Below are 17693 nucleotides of genomic sequence, written 5' to 3'. Positions count from 1 at the left end.
GTGCTATTTTTAAGAATCTTAAAATCAGTGGAAGTATTGATTTGAATTGATAAGAATGGAATCCCTTTAAATTCTATTTAGTAGCTTTTTATTTGTAATTTCAAGCAAAGATGTGTATTGAGCAACAAATACAATGCTGGAGGAACACAACAGGTCAGGCAGCATCAATGGAGAGGAATCAGTAGTTGCCATTTCAGGACTGGAAAGGAAAGGGGAAGAAGCAAGAATGAGGAGGAGGGAGGGGAAGGAATACAAGCTGAGGACTGTCCTTATTAATATCCTTTTAAAATCAGTTTTTCTTGATTTCTGTAATCACTTCTATAATCAGAAAAATTAAAGGTGCATCAACTGATATCTGTAGAGGTGAAATGTTATTCTCATCTTGCTGTCAACTACTTGTAATGTAGGAATGAGACTATTTCACTAGTGGTACCTGAATTTTGTCTTTTGAATTTTTTCCCCCCTCCCTTTGTGTTAATAGAGCACACAAACATTTTTTCCAATTTAACAGAAGGGTATGGCCCAAAACAGCAACTGTTTAAGTGCAATCATGAATGAATTACTGTACAATAATTTCCCAACAGTTAAAAGGTAAAATGGTATTTGCTGCCTTATTGCAAAGCAGTTCAAGTTTAAGTTGTAACATTTGCCACTGGGTTATGCACAGGGATCAAGCCTACAAAATAAGGGTCTGGTCATTTTTAACAGGTGAGTTTAATAAAATTCTTAAGCATAGTGGGAGCCAGATATAAAATGTATTTCAAGTGGGGATTGTTCATTTGAAAGATTGGGGAATTAAGGGTTAAGGTGAACTGGCAAAAAAATGAGGAACCGAGACCCACTTATCAGCTATGATCTTATTGAATAGCAGGGCAGTCTATTCCTACTCCTAATATTTCTGTTTTTGGATGCAGTGTCTCTCCCTATAGATACTACTGTTTCTAGCAAACATTTTTCTATCTGCAAATAAGTTTGCATTTTAGTGCTCCATTTTTCTAAAAGCATTTCCTGACTCGCTCATAAACAGAAGTACTCACAAAGAGCTTGGGAATTAGATTGAGAACAATTTATTCCAGTGCTAAGTGATTTAAGATGTACTTGCAATAAACTGAAATGTATTAACATGTTTCCTGTGTCACTTTATCACCTCAGAGAATCAATCAGGGGCTCAGATCGATTGCTTTGTTTCTCCATCAAATCACATCAATCACCTGCTCAATTCTCCTCATTTACTTCCAGGACAACTAGGTCTTCAAAGTGTAGTGCCAGACTGACACCCCTTCTAAGGGAAGTCCCATATATGCTTCCTACCCTTAAACTCCCACTCAGCCACTGACCTGAATGGTGACAGCACACCAGGCACATGTATTTCCTTTTTGCTTAGAAGATTCTAAGATGTTGATGTCACCTGGTAACTGATGCTTTGCATGAAATATTATAGTAAGTCATAGTTATAGTAAGTCAAACACAACTGTATGAAAACATCTGTGATGCTGTTGAAGAAAAATTACGAACTGTTTCAAACTGAAAAGAAGATGGACACCATAAAGAACAAAAAGGAAGATGTTGCGCTTTTTTTTTGTTTTGACATTGAGATGTACTTTCACCAGGTGTCGATTCAGTCAAATGCTACATCCTATCTTTGAAGAGGCGTCTTCACTTGTAAAAGAAGAATTTCCAGATCCAAAGCACATAGTCTTCGCTAGGGTTGATTGTGACCAACATTGTGAGTAACCAAATTCAATAAATATAATCATAGAATTGATAAAAGAGCTTGAACATAAAATGGAAAATATAGCAATAACCAAAGTGGTGTCAAAACTGATTGTCAATGGGAATTTTGGTGATTTGGTAGGCTTTGTGCAGTGAAGTTCTACAAGAGTCCACACTTATTTCTTGAACATTTGCTTTTGTATGTAAGGACTATCATAAAAATTTTGCTGATGCTATAATTGACAGTGGCCTGTGAGGGAGATGGTGTTCTTAAGAAGGAAATGAAAAAATTGACATGTAATTCAAAGATTGGTCTGCCAGGACAGTGTAAACATGTTAATTGAGCCATATCTAGAGCACCACTGGGCATTTTTAGTCATCACATTATGGGAGGGATATAGAAGCACTAGCAAGGATGCCAAGAATGATTAGAAGGGTATTGCCAGAGCTAATGAGTTACAGCTTTGAGGAAAACTGGGATTCTGTGATTTAATTGAGCTGTATAAATATGAAATACCTAAATGAGGTTACTTAGAAAACATCTTTTTCACTTAGCAGTAAAGTCAGTAACAATGGCAGAGATTTAAGCATACAATAAGATTAAGAGAATTAGTTGGCTCAATGACCAGTGGCGTGTCTGTAACCCACTGCCTAAAGAGTTGATGAAGATTTAAAAATCACATTTTTTTTTTTTTAAAAAGAGCAGAATGAGTACTGAGTTCTGCAGTTTATGATTATGAGCTGAGGAATGAGATTTATTGTCCACAAAGACACAGAACCAAAAGGCTGTCTCTGCCAAAAATTTTAATGATTTAGCTGATGTGTATATCTATTGCCTGACTTTCATGAATCTTCATTGCCAGTTGAACTTCTCTCTGTTCTAAATAAAGGTAATGTTAGTAATTATTTCCAGTATTTCTGCATAATTAAACATTTGGTATCTATGCATCGGCAAGTGACAAAAAGATAAACTATCATGAAATATTACATTAAATAAATCAGTGACTCGTGGTTGTATTGTTTAAATCCATTGTAATCATTATATTTCAAAGTAAATTTATTATCTAAGTACCTATATCTCCCCAAATACTACCCTGAGATTAATTTTTTGCGGGCATTCACAGTAAATATAAACAAACAATAGAATCAATGGGAAAAACTGCGTACAACAAGACGGCCAAACAACCAATGTGCAGAAATCAATACTGCAAATACAAAAAATAAAAATGATAATAAATGAGCAATAAATATTGAGAACGAAATGAAGAATCTTTGAAAGTGAGTCTAATGGGTTGTGGGAGCAGTTCAGGGTTGGTGTGAGTGAAGTTGAGTAAGGTTATCCTTTCTGCTTCAAGAGCCTGATGGTTGAGGGTTAGTAACTGTTAGTAATCTGGTGGTGTGAGTGCAGAGGCTTCTGTACCTTGGGACAGGAGGGAGAAGAAAGCTTGGCCTAGATGGTGGTTTCATGCAACAGTATTCATTGTAGGTGTGCTCAATGGTAGGGAGGGCTTACCCATGATGACTGGACTACATCCACTACTTTTTGTAGGCTTTTCCACTGAAAGGCATTGACATTTCCATACCAGGCTCTGATGCAACCAGTCAGTAGACTCTCCACTGCACATTTATAGATGCTTGTCAGAGTTTTAGATGACATGCCAAATTTGGACTAACTAGATGTGTAATGAGAAAGTAAAAGTGCTGTGGTGTTTTCTCTGTAATGACAGTTACGTGTTGGACTCAGGACAGATCATCCAAGATAATAGCACTGAGTTGCTGACCCTCTCCACATCCAGCCAGGTTTTCAGTCTCCTGCCTACATGCTAATATTCACCATCCAAAATTCCTCCTTTCATAACTAACCATATACACAGATCTTTGTGAAAATGATATCAGAAACTTGATTCATTCTTTGAAATTGAAGTATAGTGTATAGATTGTATTCTGCATATTTGAAATGCAGCTCTTAAATTGGCTACAGTAACTTATTACATTTTTTCATAATTTCGCTATTGTGTACAAGACTTGAGGTCTTACTACATCTCACTCTGAAGAAGATGTACTGGGGTGCCATGGTAGCGTGTGATTAGCATGATGCTGTTATAGCTTGGTGTTTTGGAGTCTAATTCTGTAAGGAGTCTCCATGTGTCCTCCCCATGCTATGCGTGGGTTTCCTCTGGATGCTCTGGTTTCTTCCCACAAGCCAAAGATTGTGAACTGTCCTGTGATTAGGTTAGAGTTAATTGGGGTTGTGGGATTGCTGGGTAATGTGACTCAAAGGACCAGAAGGGCCTGCTCCATGCTATATTGCTAAATAAATATATATATTTCCATGTTTTATAAATTGAAATGTTTACTTAAGTGTTGACTTTTCAATCTATCTGTAAACAGAGAAACTTGTGATTGTGATTAGACTTGTGCAGTGGTAGATTGCAAACTAGATGGACTTTGGTAGTCTGCCTTCCATCAGCGTCATTAACGTAAAATGTTTCTTAAACTTGTATGTTTGCCTTCATAGTTGAGAGAATTTTCAGTTTTAAGGAAAATTAGTCTCTTGTATGACTTGTACAACACCTTTCAGAAGGTAATGGGAATTGTATGCTATTTTGGAGCACGTGTTCAAATTTATTAGCGAAGTACATAACCAACTGCAGAACGCAAACCCTGATGGGCTGTTTATTGTCGCTGGTGATTTTAACCTCGTGAACATTAAGTCAGTGCTCCCCAAATTCCATCAGTATGTGGTCTTTGCAACGAGGGAGGAGAACATGTTGGACCTTGTTTACACAAACATTGCCGGCACGGACCGAGCAGAGCCCTGTCCCCACCTCGGTTACTCAGACCACATTTCTGTTACGCTAATCCCAGCATACAGACCGCTTGTCAGGCACTGCAGACCAGTTCAGAAGCAGGTGAAAACCTGGCCAGCAGGAGCCATCTCTGCTCTTCAAGACTGCTTTGAGCACACTGACTGGCACATGTTCAGGGAGGCTGCAACCGATGGTGACTCTACCAACTTAGAAGAGTACACAGCATCAGTGACCAGCTACATCAGCAATGATTAACATCATTGATGATGTTAATCTGTCCAAGACCATCACTATACGCACTAACCAGAAGTCATGGATGACCGCAGAGGTGCATGCGCTGCTGAGGACCCATGACTCCGCCTTCATAGCAGGCAACAAGGCAGCCCTAACAACAGCAAGAGCCAATCTGTCCCGGGCCATCAGAGGGATAAAGTGTGCACGTGCCCAGCTAATCCACAGTTACTTTCAGGACAGCGGCGACACGCGGCACATGTGGAAGTGCATCCAGGACATCACCAATTACAGGACAACATCACCTGACTGTGCAGGTGATGTCTCCCTCCCAGATACGCTGAATAACTTCTATGCCCATTTTGAAGCGGAAAATGACATGGCAGCGAGGAAGTCCACCCCTCCTACAAATGACCAGGTGCTGTGTCTCACCGTGGCTGATGTGAGAAGAACCCTGTGCAGGGTCAACCCACGGAAGGCTGCTGGACCAGACAACATGCCTGGTAGAGTGCTCAGAGGATGTGCAGACCAGCTAGCAGACGTTCTGACTCACATGTTCAACGTCTTCTTGAGCAGCATTCCAACTTGCTTCAAGGCCGCCACCATCGTCCCCGTGCCGAAGAAGTCTTCAGTGTCCTGCCTAAATGACTACTGTCCCGTTGTACTCACATTCACCATCATGAAGTGTTTTAAGAGGCTCGTCATGAGGCACATCAAGACTCTGCTGCACCCCTCACTGGACCCCCTGCAGTTTGCATACCATCCCAACTGTTCAACAGACAATGCTATTGCCACCACCCTCCATCTGGCCCTAACCCACCTGGACAAAAAAGACAAATACGTTTGGATGCTTTTCATAGACTTCAGTTCAGCATTCAACACAATCATCCCTCAGAAACTGACTGAAGAGCTGAGCCTACTGGGCCTGAACACCTCCCTCTGCAAATGGATCCTAGACTTCCTGAACAGGAGACCTCAGTCAGTCTGGAACAGGAACAACATCTCCAACACCATCACACTGAGCAGGCCCCCCCCCCCCCCCCCCGGGCTGTGTGCTCAGTCCACTGCTGTTCACTCTGCTGCAACACACAGCTCGAACCACATCATCAAGTTCACCAATGACACGACTGTGGTGGGTCTCATCAGCAAGAACGACGAGTCAGCTTACAGAAAGGAGGTGCAGCGGCTAACAGACTGGTGCAGAGCCAATAACCTGTCTCTGAATGTGAACAAAACAAAAGAGATGGTTGTTGACTTCAGGAGAGCACGGAGTGACCATACCCCACTGAACATCGACAGCTCCTCAGTAGAGATCGTTTCAGAGCATCAAATTTCTTGGTGTTCACCTGGCAGAGAATCTCACCTGGTCCCTCAACACAAGCTCTATAGCAAAGAAAGCCCAGCAGTGTCTCTACTTTCTGCGAAGGCTGAGGAAAGGCCATCTCCCACCCCCCCATCCTCATCACATTCTACAGGGGTTGTATTGAGAGCATCCTGAGCAGCTGCATCACTGCCTGTTTCAGAACTTGCACCATCTTGGATTGCAAGACCCTACAGCGGTAGGGTCCGCAAAGCAAACAGCATTATGAAGGACCCCACGCACCCCTCATACAAACTTATCCCTCCTGCTGTCTGGGAAAAGGCACCAAAGCATTCGGGCTCTCACAACCAGACTATGTAACAGTTTCTTCCCCCAAGCTATCAGACTTCACAATACCCAAAGTCTGGACTGACACCTTACTGCCCCATTGGCTTGTTTATTAATTATTGTAATGTCTGCACTGTTTTGTGCACTTTATGCAGTCCTGGGTAGGTCTGCAGTCTAGTTTTTTCTGTGTTGTTTTTTTACGTAGCTCAGTCTAGTTTTTGTACTCGTGTAACACCATGGTCCTGAAAAACGTCTCATTTTTACTATGCACTGTACCAGCAGTCATGGTCAAAATGACAATAAAAAGTGACCTGACTTGACTTGATATGTCACCAAAGGGATGTGTTACACCTAGCAAGGAGAGGCTGATGATAGGGCAAAATTTCATTCAACAGGATGAGTTCAATGTAAAGGCTGGACAAGATTGAAAAGGGTGAATACAGAACTGAAAATGTTACATTTGAATGCGTGCAGTATACAAAGGTAGGTAGATGAACTTGTAGCCCAGTTACAGATTAGCATACTGTGGCATGCAAAAGTTTGGGCACCCCAAGAGATCTGAGCTCTCAGATAATTTTTACCAAGGTCTCAGACCTTAATTAGCTTATTAGGGCCATGACTTGTTCACAGTCATTGTTAGGAAAGGCCAGCAGAAATTTCAAAGCTTTATAAATACCCTGACTCCTCAAACCTTGTCCCAACAATCAGCAGCCATGAGCTCCTCTAAGCAGCTCCCTCAAAGTTAAAGTCTGTCCCGAGCCTTATAGGCTCATCAGGCCAGTGCTTATGCCGTTTTCCATGGCTTGAAGCAACTGAGAGTACAAGACCCCCCCACCCCCACCCTGGATGGGACGCCAGTCTATTGCAAGGTTAAACCCAAACATTTTGCCGGTACCTATTTTCAGTTAGGTGGACTAGAACAATGTGTGGTTAAGTGCCTTGCTCAAGGACACAAAACATTGCCTCGGCCGAGGCTCAAACTCATGATCTTCAGGTCGTTAGACCAACACCTTAACCACTTTGCCACGTGCCACACAAGCAGCTGCCTACCACTCTGAAAATTATAATAAATGATGTCCACAAAGCAGGATAAGGCTCTAAGAAGATAGCAAAGCGTTTTCAGGTAGCCGTTTCCTCAGTTCGTAATGTAATTAAGAAATGGCAGTTAACAGGAACGGTGGAGGTCAAGTTGAGGTCTGGAAGACCAAGAAAACTTTCCGAGAGAACTGCTCATAGGATTGCTAGAAAGGCACATCAAAACGCCTGTTTGACTGTAAAAGACCTTCAGGAAGATTTAGCAGACTCTGGAGTGGTGGTGCACTGTTCTACTGTGAGGCAACACCTGCACGAATATGACCTTCATGGAAGAGTCATCAGAAGAATACCTTTCCTGCGTCCTCACCATAAAATTCAGTGTCAGAAGTTTGCAAAGGAACATCTAAACAAGCCTGATGCATTTTGGAAACAAGTCCTGTGGACTGAGGAAGTTAAAATAGAACTTTTTGGCCGCAATGAACAAAGGTATGTTAGGAGGAAAAAGGGTGCAGAATTTCATGAAAATAACACCTCTCCAACTGTTAAGCACAGGGGTGGATCGATCATGCTTTGGGCTTGTGTTGCAGCCAGTGGCACAGGGAACACTTCACTGGTAGAAGGAAGAATGAATTCAATTAAATATCAGCAAATTCTATAAGCAAACATCACGCCATCTGTAAAAAAAAAACTGAAGATGAAAAGAGGATGGCTTCTGCAACAGTTTAATGATCCTAACCACACATCAAAATCCACGAGGTGCAAGCTAAAGGTTTTGCCACAGCCCTCACAGTCCCCCGACCTAAACATAATCGAAAATCTGTGGATAGACTTCAAAAGAGCAGTGCATGCAGGACGGCCCAAGAATCTCAAAGAACTAGAAGCCTTTTGCAAGGAAGAATGGGCAAAAATCCCCCAAGCAAGAATTGAAAGACTCTTAGCTGGCTGCAGGAAGTGTTTACAAGCTGTGATACTTGCCAAAGGGGGTGTTACTAAGTACTGACCATGCAGGGTGCCCAAACTTTTGCTTTGGGCCTTTTTCCTTTTTTGTTATTTTGAAACTGTAAAAGATGGAAATAAAAAAAAAGTAATTTTGCTTAAAATATTAAAGAAATGTTTCATCTTTAACTTTATGCCTTTGGGAAATCAGGCCATCTTTTACTTGCTTAGCTATTCACAGTAGCAGAAATTTTGATCGGGGTGCCCAAACTTTTGCATGCCACTGTATATAAAATTGTGGCATCACTGAATCATGCTGAAAGAAGATTATATCAGGGAGCTTAATGTCCAAGGATACACATTGTATCGGAAGGACAGGCAGGAAGGCAAAGAGGGTGGCATGGCATGTAAGATATGAAATCAAATCATTACAAAAAGGTGACACAAGGTCAGAAGATGTTGAATCATTGTGGATAGAGCCAAGGAGATGCAAGAGTAAAAAGACTGTTAATAGGAGTTGTATACAGACCCCTCCCTCCCCTCAAAACAAGGGTGTGGTCTGCAAACTGTAACAGGATATAAAAAATGCATGCCAAATAGGCAATGTCACAGCCGATTTCAATACGCAGGTGGATTAGGAAAATCAGGTTGGTGCTGGCTCCCAAAGGCAGAAATTTCTAGAATGTCTATGAAATGGCTTTTTAGAGCAGCTAATAGTTCAGCCACTAGAGGACCAGCTATTCTGGATTGTGTGTTGTATGATAAAGTGGAATTGATTAGAGAGCTTAAGGTAAAAGGACCCTTGAGGGCAAGGGATCATAATATGATTGAATTCACACTGAAATTTGAGGAGAAGCTGAAGTCAGATGTATCAGCAATACGGTAGAGTAAAGGCAATTACAGAGGTATGGGAGAGGAGTTAGCCAAAAATGGTTTTGGGGGGGTGGGAGCAGGACACTGGCAGGGATGATGGCTAGAATTTCTGGGAGCAGTTCGGAAGGCACAGGATATATACATCCCAAAGAGGAAGAAGTATTTTAAAGGCAAGATGACACAACTGTAGCCAGTAAGAGAAATCAAAGCCAACATAAAAAGCCAAAGGGAGGGTAAACGATAGAGTAAAATTTAGTGGGATGTTAGAGGATTGGGAAGCTTTTAAAAACCAACAGGAGGCAGCTAAAAAAGTCATTAAGAAGTTGAAGATGGAATATGAAAGTAAGCTAGCCAGAAATATTAGAGGATACCAAAAGTTCCTTCAGATACATAAAATGTAAACGAGAGCAAGAGTGGATATTGGAACACTGGGAAACAATGCTGGAGAGGTAGTAATGGGGGACAAGGAAATGGTGGATGAACTTAAGTACTTTGTATCGGTCTTCACTATGGAAGAAACTAGCTGTATGCTGAAAATTTGCAAGTATCGGGTCAGAAGTGTGTGAAGTTGCCATTACTAGGGAGAAGGTCTTTGGGGAAACTGAAAGGTTTGGAACTAGATAAAGTCACCTGGACCAGATGGTGTTCACCCCAGGATTCTGAAAGAGATGGTTGAAGAGAATGTGGAGGCATCAATAAAGATCCTTCAAGAATCACTAAATTCTAGAATGGTTCTGGAAGACTGGGAAATTGCAAATGACACTTCACTCTTCAAGAACAGAAAGAGGCAGAAGAAAGGAAACTATAGACCATTTAGTCTGACCTCAGTGATTGGAAAAATGTTGGAGTCGATTGTTTAGGATGTGGTTTCGGGTACTTAGAGGCACAAGTTAAAATAGGCCAAAGTCAGCAAATCTGGGAAAATGTTGCCTGACAAACCTTTTGGAATTTTTGAAGAAATAACAAGCAGGATAGACAGGGGAATCATTGTATGTTGTGTTCTTGGATTTTCAGAAGGCCTTTGACAAGGCGCCACACATGAGGCTGCTAACAAGTTGTGAGCCCATGGTGTTACAGGAAAGGTATTAGCATAGGTAAAGCAGTGACTGACTGGCAGGAAGCAGAGAGTGGGAATAAAGGGAGCCTTTTCTGATTGGCTGTCAGTGAGTAATGGTGCCCTACATGGATTTGAGTTGGGACCAGTTCTTTTTATGTTATATGTCAGTGACTTGGATGATGGAATTGATAGCTTTGTTACAAAGTTTGCAGACAGTAGGAAAATAGGTAGAGGAGCAAGTATTTTTGAGGAAGTAGAGAGGCTACAGAAGGACTTATACTGATTAGGAGAATGGGCAAAGAAGTGGCAGTTGGAATAGTGTCAGGAAGTGTAGTGTCATATACTTTGGTAGAAGAAATGAAAGGGTTGACTATTTTCTAAATGGAGAGAAAATACAAGAAATCTTACGTGCAAAGGGACTTGGGAGTCCTTGTTCAGGATACTCTATGGTTTAATTTATAGGTTGAGTTAGTGGTGGGGAATGCAAATTCAATGTTTGTATTCGTTTCAAGAAGACTGGAATATAAACACGTGAATGTAATGTTGAGCCCTTCTCAAACACTGGTGAGGCCTCACTTGGGGTATTGAGAATAGTCTTTGGCCCCTTAAATGATGTGCTGACACTAGAGAGGTTTCAAAGGAGGATAACAAAAATGATTCTAGGATTGAAAGGCTTGTCATATGAAGAGTGATAGCTCTGGGCCTGTATTCATTGGAATTCAAAAGAGTGAGGGGTGGCCTCAATGAAACCTATCGAATGTTGAAAGGCCTTGACAGAATGGATGTGGAGAGGATGTTTCCTATGGTGGGAGAGTCTAAGACTGGAGGACGCAGCCTCAGAATAGAGTGATGTCCTTTTAGAATGGAGATGAAGATGAATTTCTTTAGCCAGAGACAGGTGAATCTGTGGAATTTGATGCCACAGGTGGCTGTGGAGGCCAAGTCTTTACATATATTTGAGGCAGAGGCTGATAGATTCTTGATTGATCAAGACTTGAAGCATAAAGGGAGAAGGCAGGAGATTGGGTCTCGGGGGAAAATGTATCAGCCATGATGAAATGGCCAAGCAGACTTAATGGGCTAAATAGCCTAATTGTGCTCCCATGTCTTATAGAAAACTCTGAAGATTAATTTTCTTGTGGCCATGCACAGTAAATCGAAGAAACACAATCAAATCAGTGAAAGACTGCACCCAACAGGTGGGGCAAACAATCAGTGTGCAAAAGACAAAAAACTGTGCACATACAATAGAAAATAATAAACAAACAAAACATGAGATGAAGAGTATGATGAGAAGTGTATCAAACACTCCACAAATGCTTAATAGCAGTTAAGAGCTATTTTAATTGCCTGCCTGGATTTTGCATTCTGAATATTTTCAGATTATATTTAAACTTGTCTGTTTATAAAAAAAATATGTTAACTACCAATTGTGCTGTCAAACTGTATAATAGTTTATTAACTGCAGACAAGTCCAATGCAGATGCAATTTGGAAAAAAAATTGTTTATTAGGCCTGGATTTAAAGTATATATATTTCACTCAGCATTTCAATTGAATTGACTTTATTCTTTACATCCTTCACATACATGAGGAGTAAAAATCTTTACATTACGTCTAAATATGCAATGTGCAATTTATAGTAATTTGTAATACAACAGGACACTCAATATAGCATAGAAATACAATTGTATCAGCTTGAATTAAGCAGTCTGGTGGTCTGGTGGAAGAAGCTGTCCCAGAGTCTGTTGGTCCTGTCTTTTATGCTGCGGTACCATTTCATAGAAACAGAAAACCTACAGCACAATACAAGCCCTTCAACCCACAAAGTTGTGCAGAACACGTCCCTACCTTAGAAATTACTAGGCTTACCTATAGTCCTTTACGCATAAGCTCCATGTACCTATCTAAAAGCCTTTTAAAAGACCATATCGTATCTGCCTTCACCACTGTTACTGGCAGCCCATTCCACATACTCACTATGAGTAAAAAAAAACTTACCCCTGACCTACTTCCCAGCACCTTAAACCTGTGTCCTCTTGGGGCAACCATTTCAGCACTATCCACAACACCTCCAACCTTTGTGTCATCAGCAAACTTACTAACCCATCCCTCCACTTCCTCATCCAGGTCATTTACAAAAATCACAGAGTAAGGGTCCCAGAGCTTTCCACTGGTGACCGACCTCCATGCAGAATATGACCCATCTACAACCACACTTTACCTTCTGTGGGCAAGCCAGTTCTGGATCCACAAAGCAACATCCACTTGGATCCCATGCCTCCTTACTTTCTCAATAAGCCTTGCATGGGGTACCTTATCAAATGCCTTGCTGAAATCCATGTACACTACATCTACTGCTCTTCCTTCATCAATGTGTTAAGTCACATCCTCAAAAAATTCAGTCAGGCTCATAAGGCACGACCTGCCCTTTACAAAGCCATGCTGACTACTCCTGATCATATTTTCTCTCCAAATGTTCATAAATCCTGCCTGTCAGGATCTTCTCCATCAACACCAACCACTGAGGTAAGACTCACTGGTCTATAATTTCCTGGGCTATCTCTACTCCCTTTCTTGAATAAAGAAACAACATCCACAACCCTCCAACCCTCAGGAACCTCTCTCGACCCCATTGATGATGCAAAGATCATTGCCAGAGGCTCAGCAATCTCCTTTCTCGCCTCCCACAGTAGCCTGGGTACATTTCATCCGGTTCCAGCAACTTATCCAACTTGATGCTTTCCAAAAGCTCCATCACATACTCTTTCTTAATATCTACTTGCTCAAGCTTTTTAGTCTGCTGCAAGTCATCACTATAATCACTAAGATCCTTTTCCATAGTGAATACTGAAATAAAGTATTCATTAAGTACCTCTGCTATTTCCTCTGGTTCCATACACACTTTCCTACTGTCACATTTGATAGGTCCTATTCTTTCACATCTTATCCTGTTGCTCTTCACATACTTGTAGAATGCCTTGGGGTTTTCCTTAATTCTGCCCGACAAGGCCTTCTCAAGGCCCCTTCTGGCTCTTCTAATTTCCTCCTTAAGCTCCTTCCTAGCAGCCTTATAATCTTCTAGATCTCTAACATTTCGTAGCTCTCTGAACCCTTTGTAAGCTTCTTGACTAGATTTATTACAGCCTTTGTACACCACAGTTCCTGTACCCTACCATAACTTCCCTGTCTCATTGGAACGTACCTATACAGAGCTTTACACAAATATCCCCTAATATTCGCCACATTTCTTTTGTACTTTTCCCTGAGAACATCTGTTTCCAATTTAAGCCTCCCATTTCCTGCCTGATAGCCTCATAATTCCCCTTACTCTAATTAAATGCTTTTCTAACTCATCTGTTCCTATCTCTCTCTAATGCTATTGTAAAGGAGATAGAATTATGATCACTATCTCCAAAATGCTGTCCCATTGGGAGATCTGGCACATGACCAGGTTCATTTCCCGATACCAAATCAAGTACAGCCTCTCCTATTTTAGGCTTATCTACATACTGTGTCAGGAAACCTTCCTGAACACACCTAACAAACTTCACCCCACCTAAACCCCTCATTCTAGGGAGTTGCCAGTCGATATTTGGGAAATTAAAATCTCCCATCACGACAACTCTGTTTCTGTTTCCTGGATGGTAGCAGCTGGAACAGTTTGTGGTTGGGGTGACTTAGGTCCCCAATGATCCTTTTGGGCCCTTTTTGTGCACCTGTCTCTGTAAGTGTCCAGAATAGTGGGAAGTTCACATCTACAGATGCGCTGGGCCATCCACATCACTCTGCAGAGCCCTGCAATTGAGGGAAGTACAGATCCAGTACCAGGCAGTAATGCAGCCAGTCAGGAGGCTCTCAATTGTGCCCCTGCAGAAAGTCCTTTGGATTTGGGGACCCATACCAAACTTCTTCAACCGTCTGAGGTGAAAGAGATGCTGTTGTGCTTTCTTCATCACACAACCAGTACAGACAGACCATTTGAGATCCACTGTGTATGCTGAGGAACTTAAAAGCTCTCAACCCCTGATCCATTGATGTCAGTAGGGGTTAGCCTGTCTCCATTCTTCCTGTAGTCCACAACCAGTTCCTTTGTTTTTGTGACATTGAGAGAGAGGTTGTTTTCTTGACCACTGTGTTTGGGTGGTGACTACTTCTTTGTATGCTGCCTCAGTATTATTTGAGATAAGACCAATCAATGTAGTATTGTCAGCAAATTTAATTAGCAGATTGGAGCTATGGCTGGTGTCACAGTCATGGGTGTACAGATAGTAAAGGAGGGAGCTTAGGATACAGACCTGAGGGGCTCCTGTGTTGAGGGTTAGAGGTGAGGGAGCCCACTCTTACCACCTGCCGGTGATATGACAGGAAGTCCAGGATCCAGCTGTACAAGGCTGGGTCAAGGCCAAGTGTCTGAGCTTCTTGTCAAGCTTGGAAAGAATTTCGTATTGAATGCTGAACTGTAGTCTAAAAACAGCATTCTCTCACAAGCATCCTTCTTCTTCAGTTTTATAAGGATGTTGTGTAGAGCTGTGGATATTGTATCATCTGTCAATCTGTTCTGATGGTATGCAAATTATAGGGGGTCCAGTTTGGGTGGTAGCATGCTGCAGATGGAGTCCTTAACCAGCCTCTCAAAGCATTTGCTTATTCTTGAGGTGAGTGTGGCAGGACTCCATGTTACCTTCGTCGTACTTGGTACAGGGACAATGGTGGATAATTTGAAGCAGAAGGGCACTCTGCACTGGGATAAGGAGAGAGAAAAAATATCATTAAACACACCTTAGCATTTAATAAAAATTGGAGCCTCTTAGTTCCTTTGAACATAATGGTTTTGTGTCTGAGAAGCAGGTTGTTGTGAAACTAGATGGGCAGAAAGGGTCACACATGATTTAAGGGTCCTGTTTTTGTGCTGTACCTGTACCTGAAATCATGGCCCTACGATTAACTCTGAATTTTTTTGGGTTCCTTTCTACAGCGGATATAGCACAAAGATATCGAATAAGTAAGTACCCCACATTGAAACTATTCCGGAATGGAATGATGATGAAGAGAGAATACAGAGGTCAAAGGTCGGTGAGCGCTCTTGCAGATTTCGTCAAGCAACAGAAAAATGATCCTGTCCAAGAAATTCTCGATCTGAATGAATTGGAAACACTTGATGTAAGTTTTCATATTATATTCCACAAGTTCAGACAATTTACCATTTAATTTCAAAACTAAAGTTTCCTAGGGCTAGTACTTCTGGTGAAGATGCTCCTCAGTGTTGGGGAAAATTTCCAGTGTTTAGTTAAGTTATTGATCCTTCAAAATTGGATAATGGAGGTAGTTGCAAGTATTGAATTAGAGCTTTTCACAGGCTTGAAATGAAAACCCAATCTGGCTACAGTCAACTTAAATCTATGTACTTAGTGTTTTTCTTTCCCTTATTGGACATGATCTGGAGAGATTTGTGGGACAACTCGAAGTCGCTGAGCCAGACTAACATTCCTAATCCAAATATACTCTCTTGTGCAGATGTACTTGCCTTGCCAAGACAAGCTTAACAAAATAGAACAAATTTAGTTTTGTATTTATAGCTCAGTTATTTGCCCCTCCATCCCCATTAGGAAGTGTTATTCAGTGGAGGCAGAGGTTTTGCAATGAAGTTGGTTGAGACTACAACTAGGGGTCACGGGTCAAGGGTGAAAGGTGAAATGCTTGAACATGAGTGGGAACTTCACTCAGAGGGTAGTAAGTGAGGAATGAGCTGCCAGTGGAAGTGGTAGATGCAGGTTTGATTTCAATGTTTAAAAGAAATTTGGATAGGTACATGGATGGGAGGGGTAAAGGGGGCTATGGTCTGGGCACTGGTCCATGGGACTAGGCAGAATAATGGTTTGGCATGGACTAGATGGGCCAAAGGGCTTGTTTCTATGGTATAGTGTTCTATGACTCAAAGTTAAACAATTGAGACTGCATTGTTGTATTCTTAACCCTAAACGAAGCTAGTGATGTCATTCCAGCAAAGTAAGGGGAAAGGGCTGGCTCAGGAAATGTTTCAAAACAAAATATTGTAAGTCATCAAATCTTTGTGACTAAATCTCAGCCTTGGAAATAAGCAACCAAAGGTTTAGTTATTTTGTTTTCAACCCAAACTGGAAATGAAACCCTGGGGCTATATTCATTGCAATACAGAAGATTGAGTGGATTTTATAGAAGCAGATAAAATTATGAAAGGATAGATAAGTTGGTTCTACTGGTAAAGACTAGAAGTAGAGGACATAGTCTCAAGATTCAGGGAATAGTTTTTAGGAAGGAGATGATGAAAAGCTACTTTTCCAAAAGAGGAGTGAATCCGTGAAATTCTCTACCCTTGGAAACAGTGGAGGTTACTTCATTAAGTATATTTAAGGCTGATTTTTACATAGCAGGTGATTAAGGCAGGTAGGTAGAGTTGAATTCATGGTCAGGTCAGCCATGAATGGAAGAGTAGCCCCAACAGATATTCTTGCTCCTATTTCTTATATTCTTATAATTTGAGAAATTGATCCAACATAGTTGAGTCTTGTTGGGCCCTGGTTGCAATACGTATTTCATTCTTTGCAGATTTTGGAAATGCTGTGGATTGGGCTTGGCCAGCAAAGCATCACAAAAGGAGGAATGAATGTTGGCGGCACGGTAGCATTGCCAATCGAGCTAGTACTTTTCATTGCATCTTTAAAGCTACAGTGTGAAACGGGCCCTACTGGCCCTATGAGCTGCAATGCCCAATAACCCACCGCCTTATCACAGAACAATTTATAATGGCCAATTAACCTACTAACTGATGCATCTTTGGACTGTGTGAGGAAACCCACCCAGTCATGGGGAGAGCATATAAACTCCTTACAGTCAGCACTGGATTTAAACTCCAAGCTCTGAGGCCTTGAGCTGTAAAAGCGTTGTGCTAACCACTATGCTACAGTGAACTTAATATGTTTTTTTTTAGAGCTTGTATTGCAGCATTCTCAGCTTCTCATCTCCTCTAGCAACTGTGTAGATGAGATTTAAAATAGTATTATTTCTGGTCACTCATGGCCATGCCACAGCAGCCACCCTACTCCCCAAACCCCCACGAAAGAACTTGCAAAGACAAACTACCTTCAAATACATTTCTAAGGGGAATGCATTTAACCATATAACAATCACAGCATGGAAACAGGCCATCTCGGCCCTCCTAGTCCGTGCCGAACTCTTAATCTCACCTGGTCCCACCTACCCGCACTCAGCCCATAACCCTCCACTCCTTTCCTGTCCATATACCTATCCAATTTTACCTTAAATGACACAACTGAACTGGCCTCTACTACTTCTACAGGAAGCTCATTCCATACAGCTATCACTCTCTGAATAAAGAAATACCCCCTCGT

At 41.5% G+C, this 17693-nt stretch overlaps 1 protein-coding gene across 2 annotated transcripts in view; it reads left to right on the top strand.

Moving 5' to 3' along the window:
- erp44 (endoplasmic reticulum protein 44) overlaps positions 1-17693 on the top strand; it is an 83576-nt gene that overhangs the window by 28023 nt on the left and 37860 nt on the right. The window contains exons 1-3 of one of the 2 annotated variants that reach the window (XM_059972512.1): positions 1612-1726; positions 11418-11502; positions 15281-15465. In XM_059972512.1, coding sequence (XP_059828495.1) covers positions 11448-11502; positions 15281-15465 — 240 coding nt within the window. In that variant the 5' untranslated portion in view covers positions 1612-1726; positions 11418-11447. Of the gene's footprint in view, positions 1-1610; positions 1727-11417; positions 11503-15280; positions 15466-17693 lie in introns of those variants that run through there. The other variant, XM_059972511.1, reaches the window with a different exon arrangement.

The sequence above is a fragment of the Hypanus sabinus genome, chromosome 6, assembly GCF_030144855.1.
Source record: "Hypanus sabinus isolate sHypSab1 chromosome 6, sHypSab1.hap1, whole genome shotgun sequence".
Lineage (NCBI taxonomy): Eukaryota > Metazoa > Chordata > Chondrichthyes > Myliobatiformes > Dasyatidae > Hypanus > Hypanus sabinus.
The sequence above is the reverse complement of the archived record's forward strand: the minus strand, read 5'-3'. Positions and strand labels throughout refer to the sequence as shown.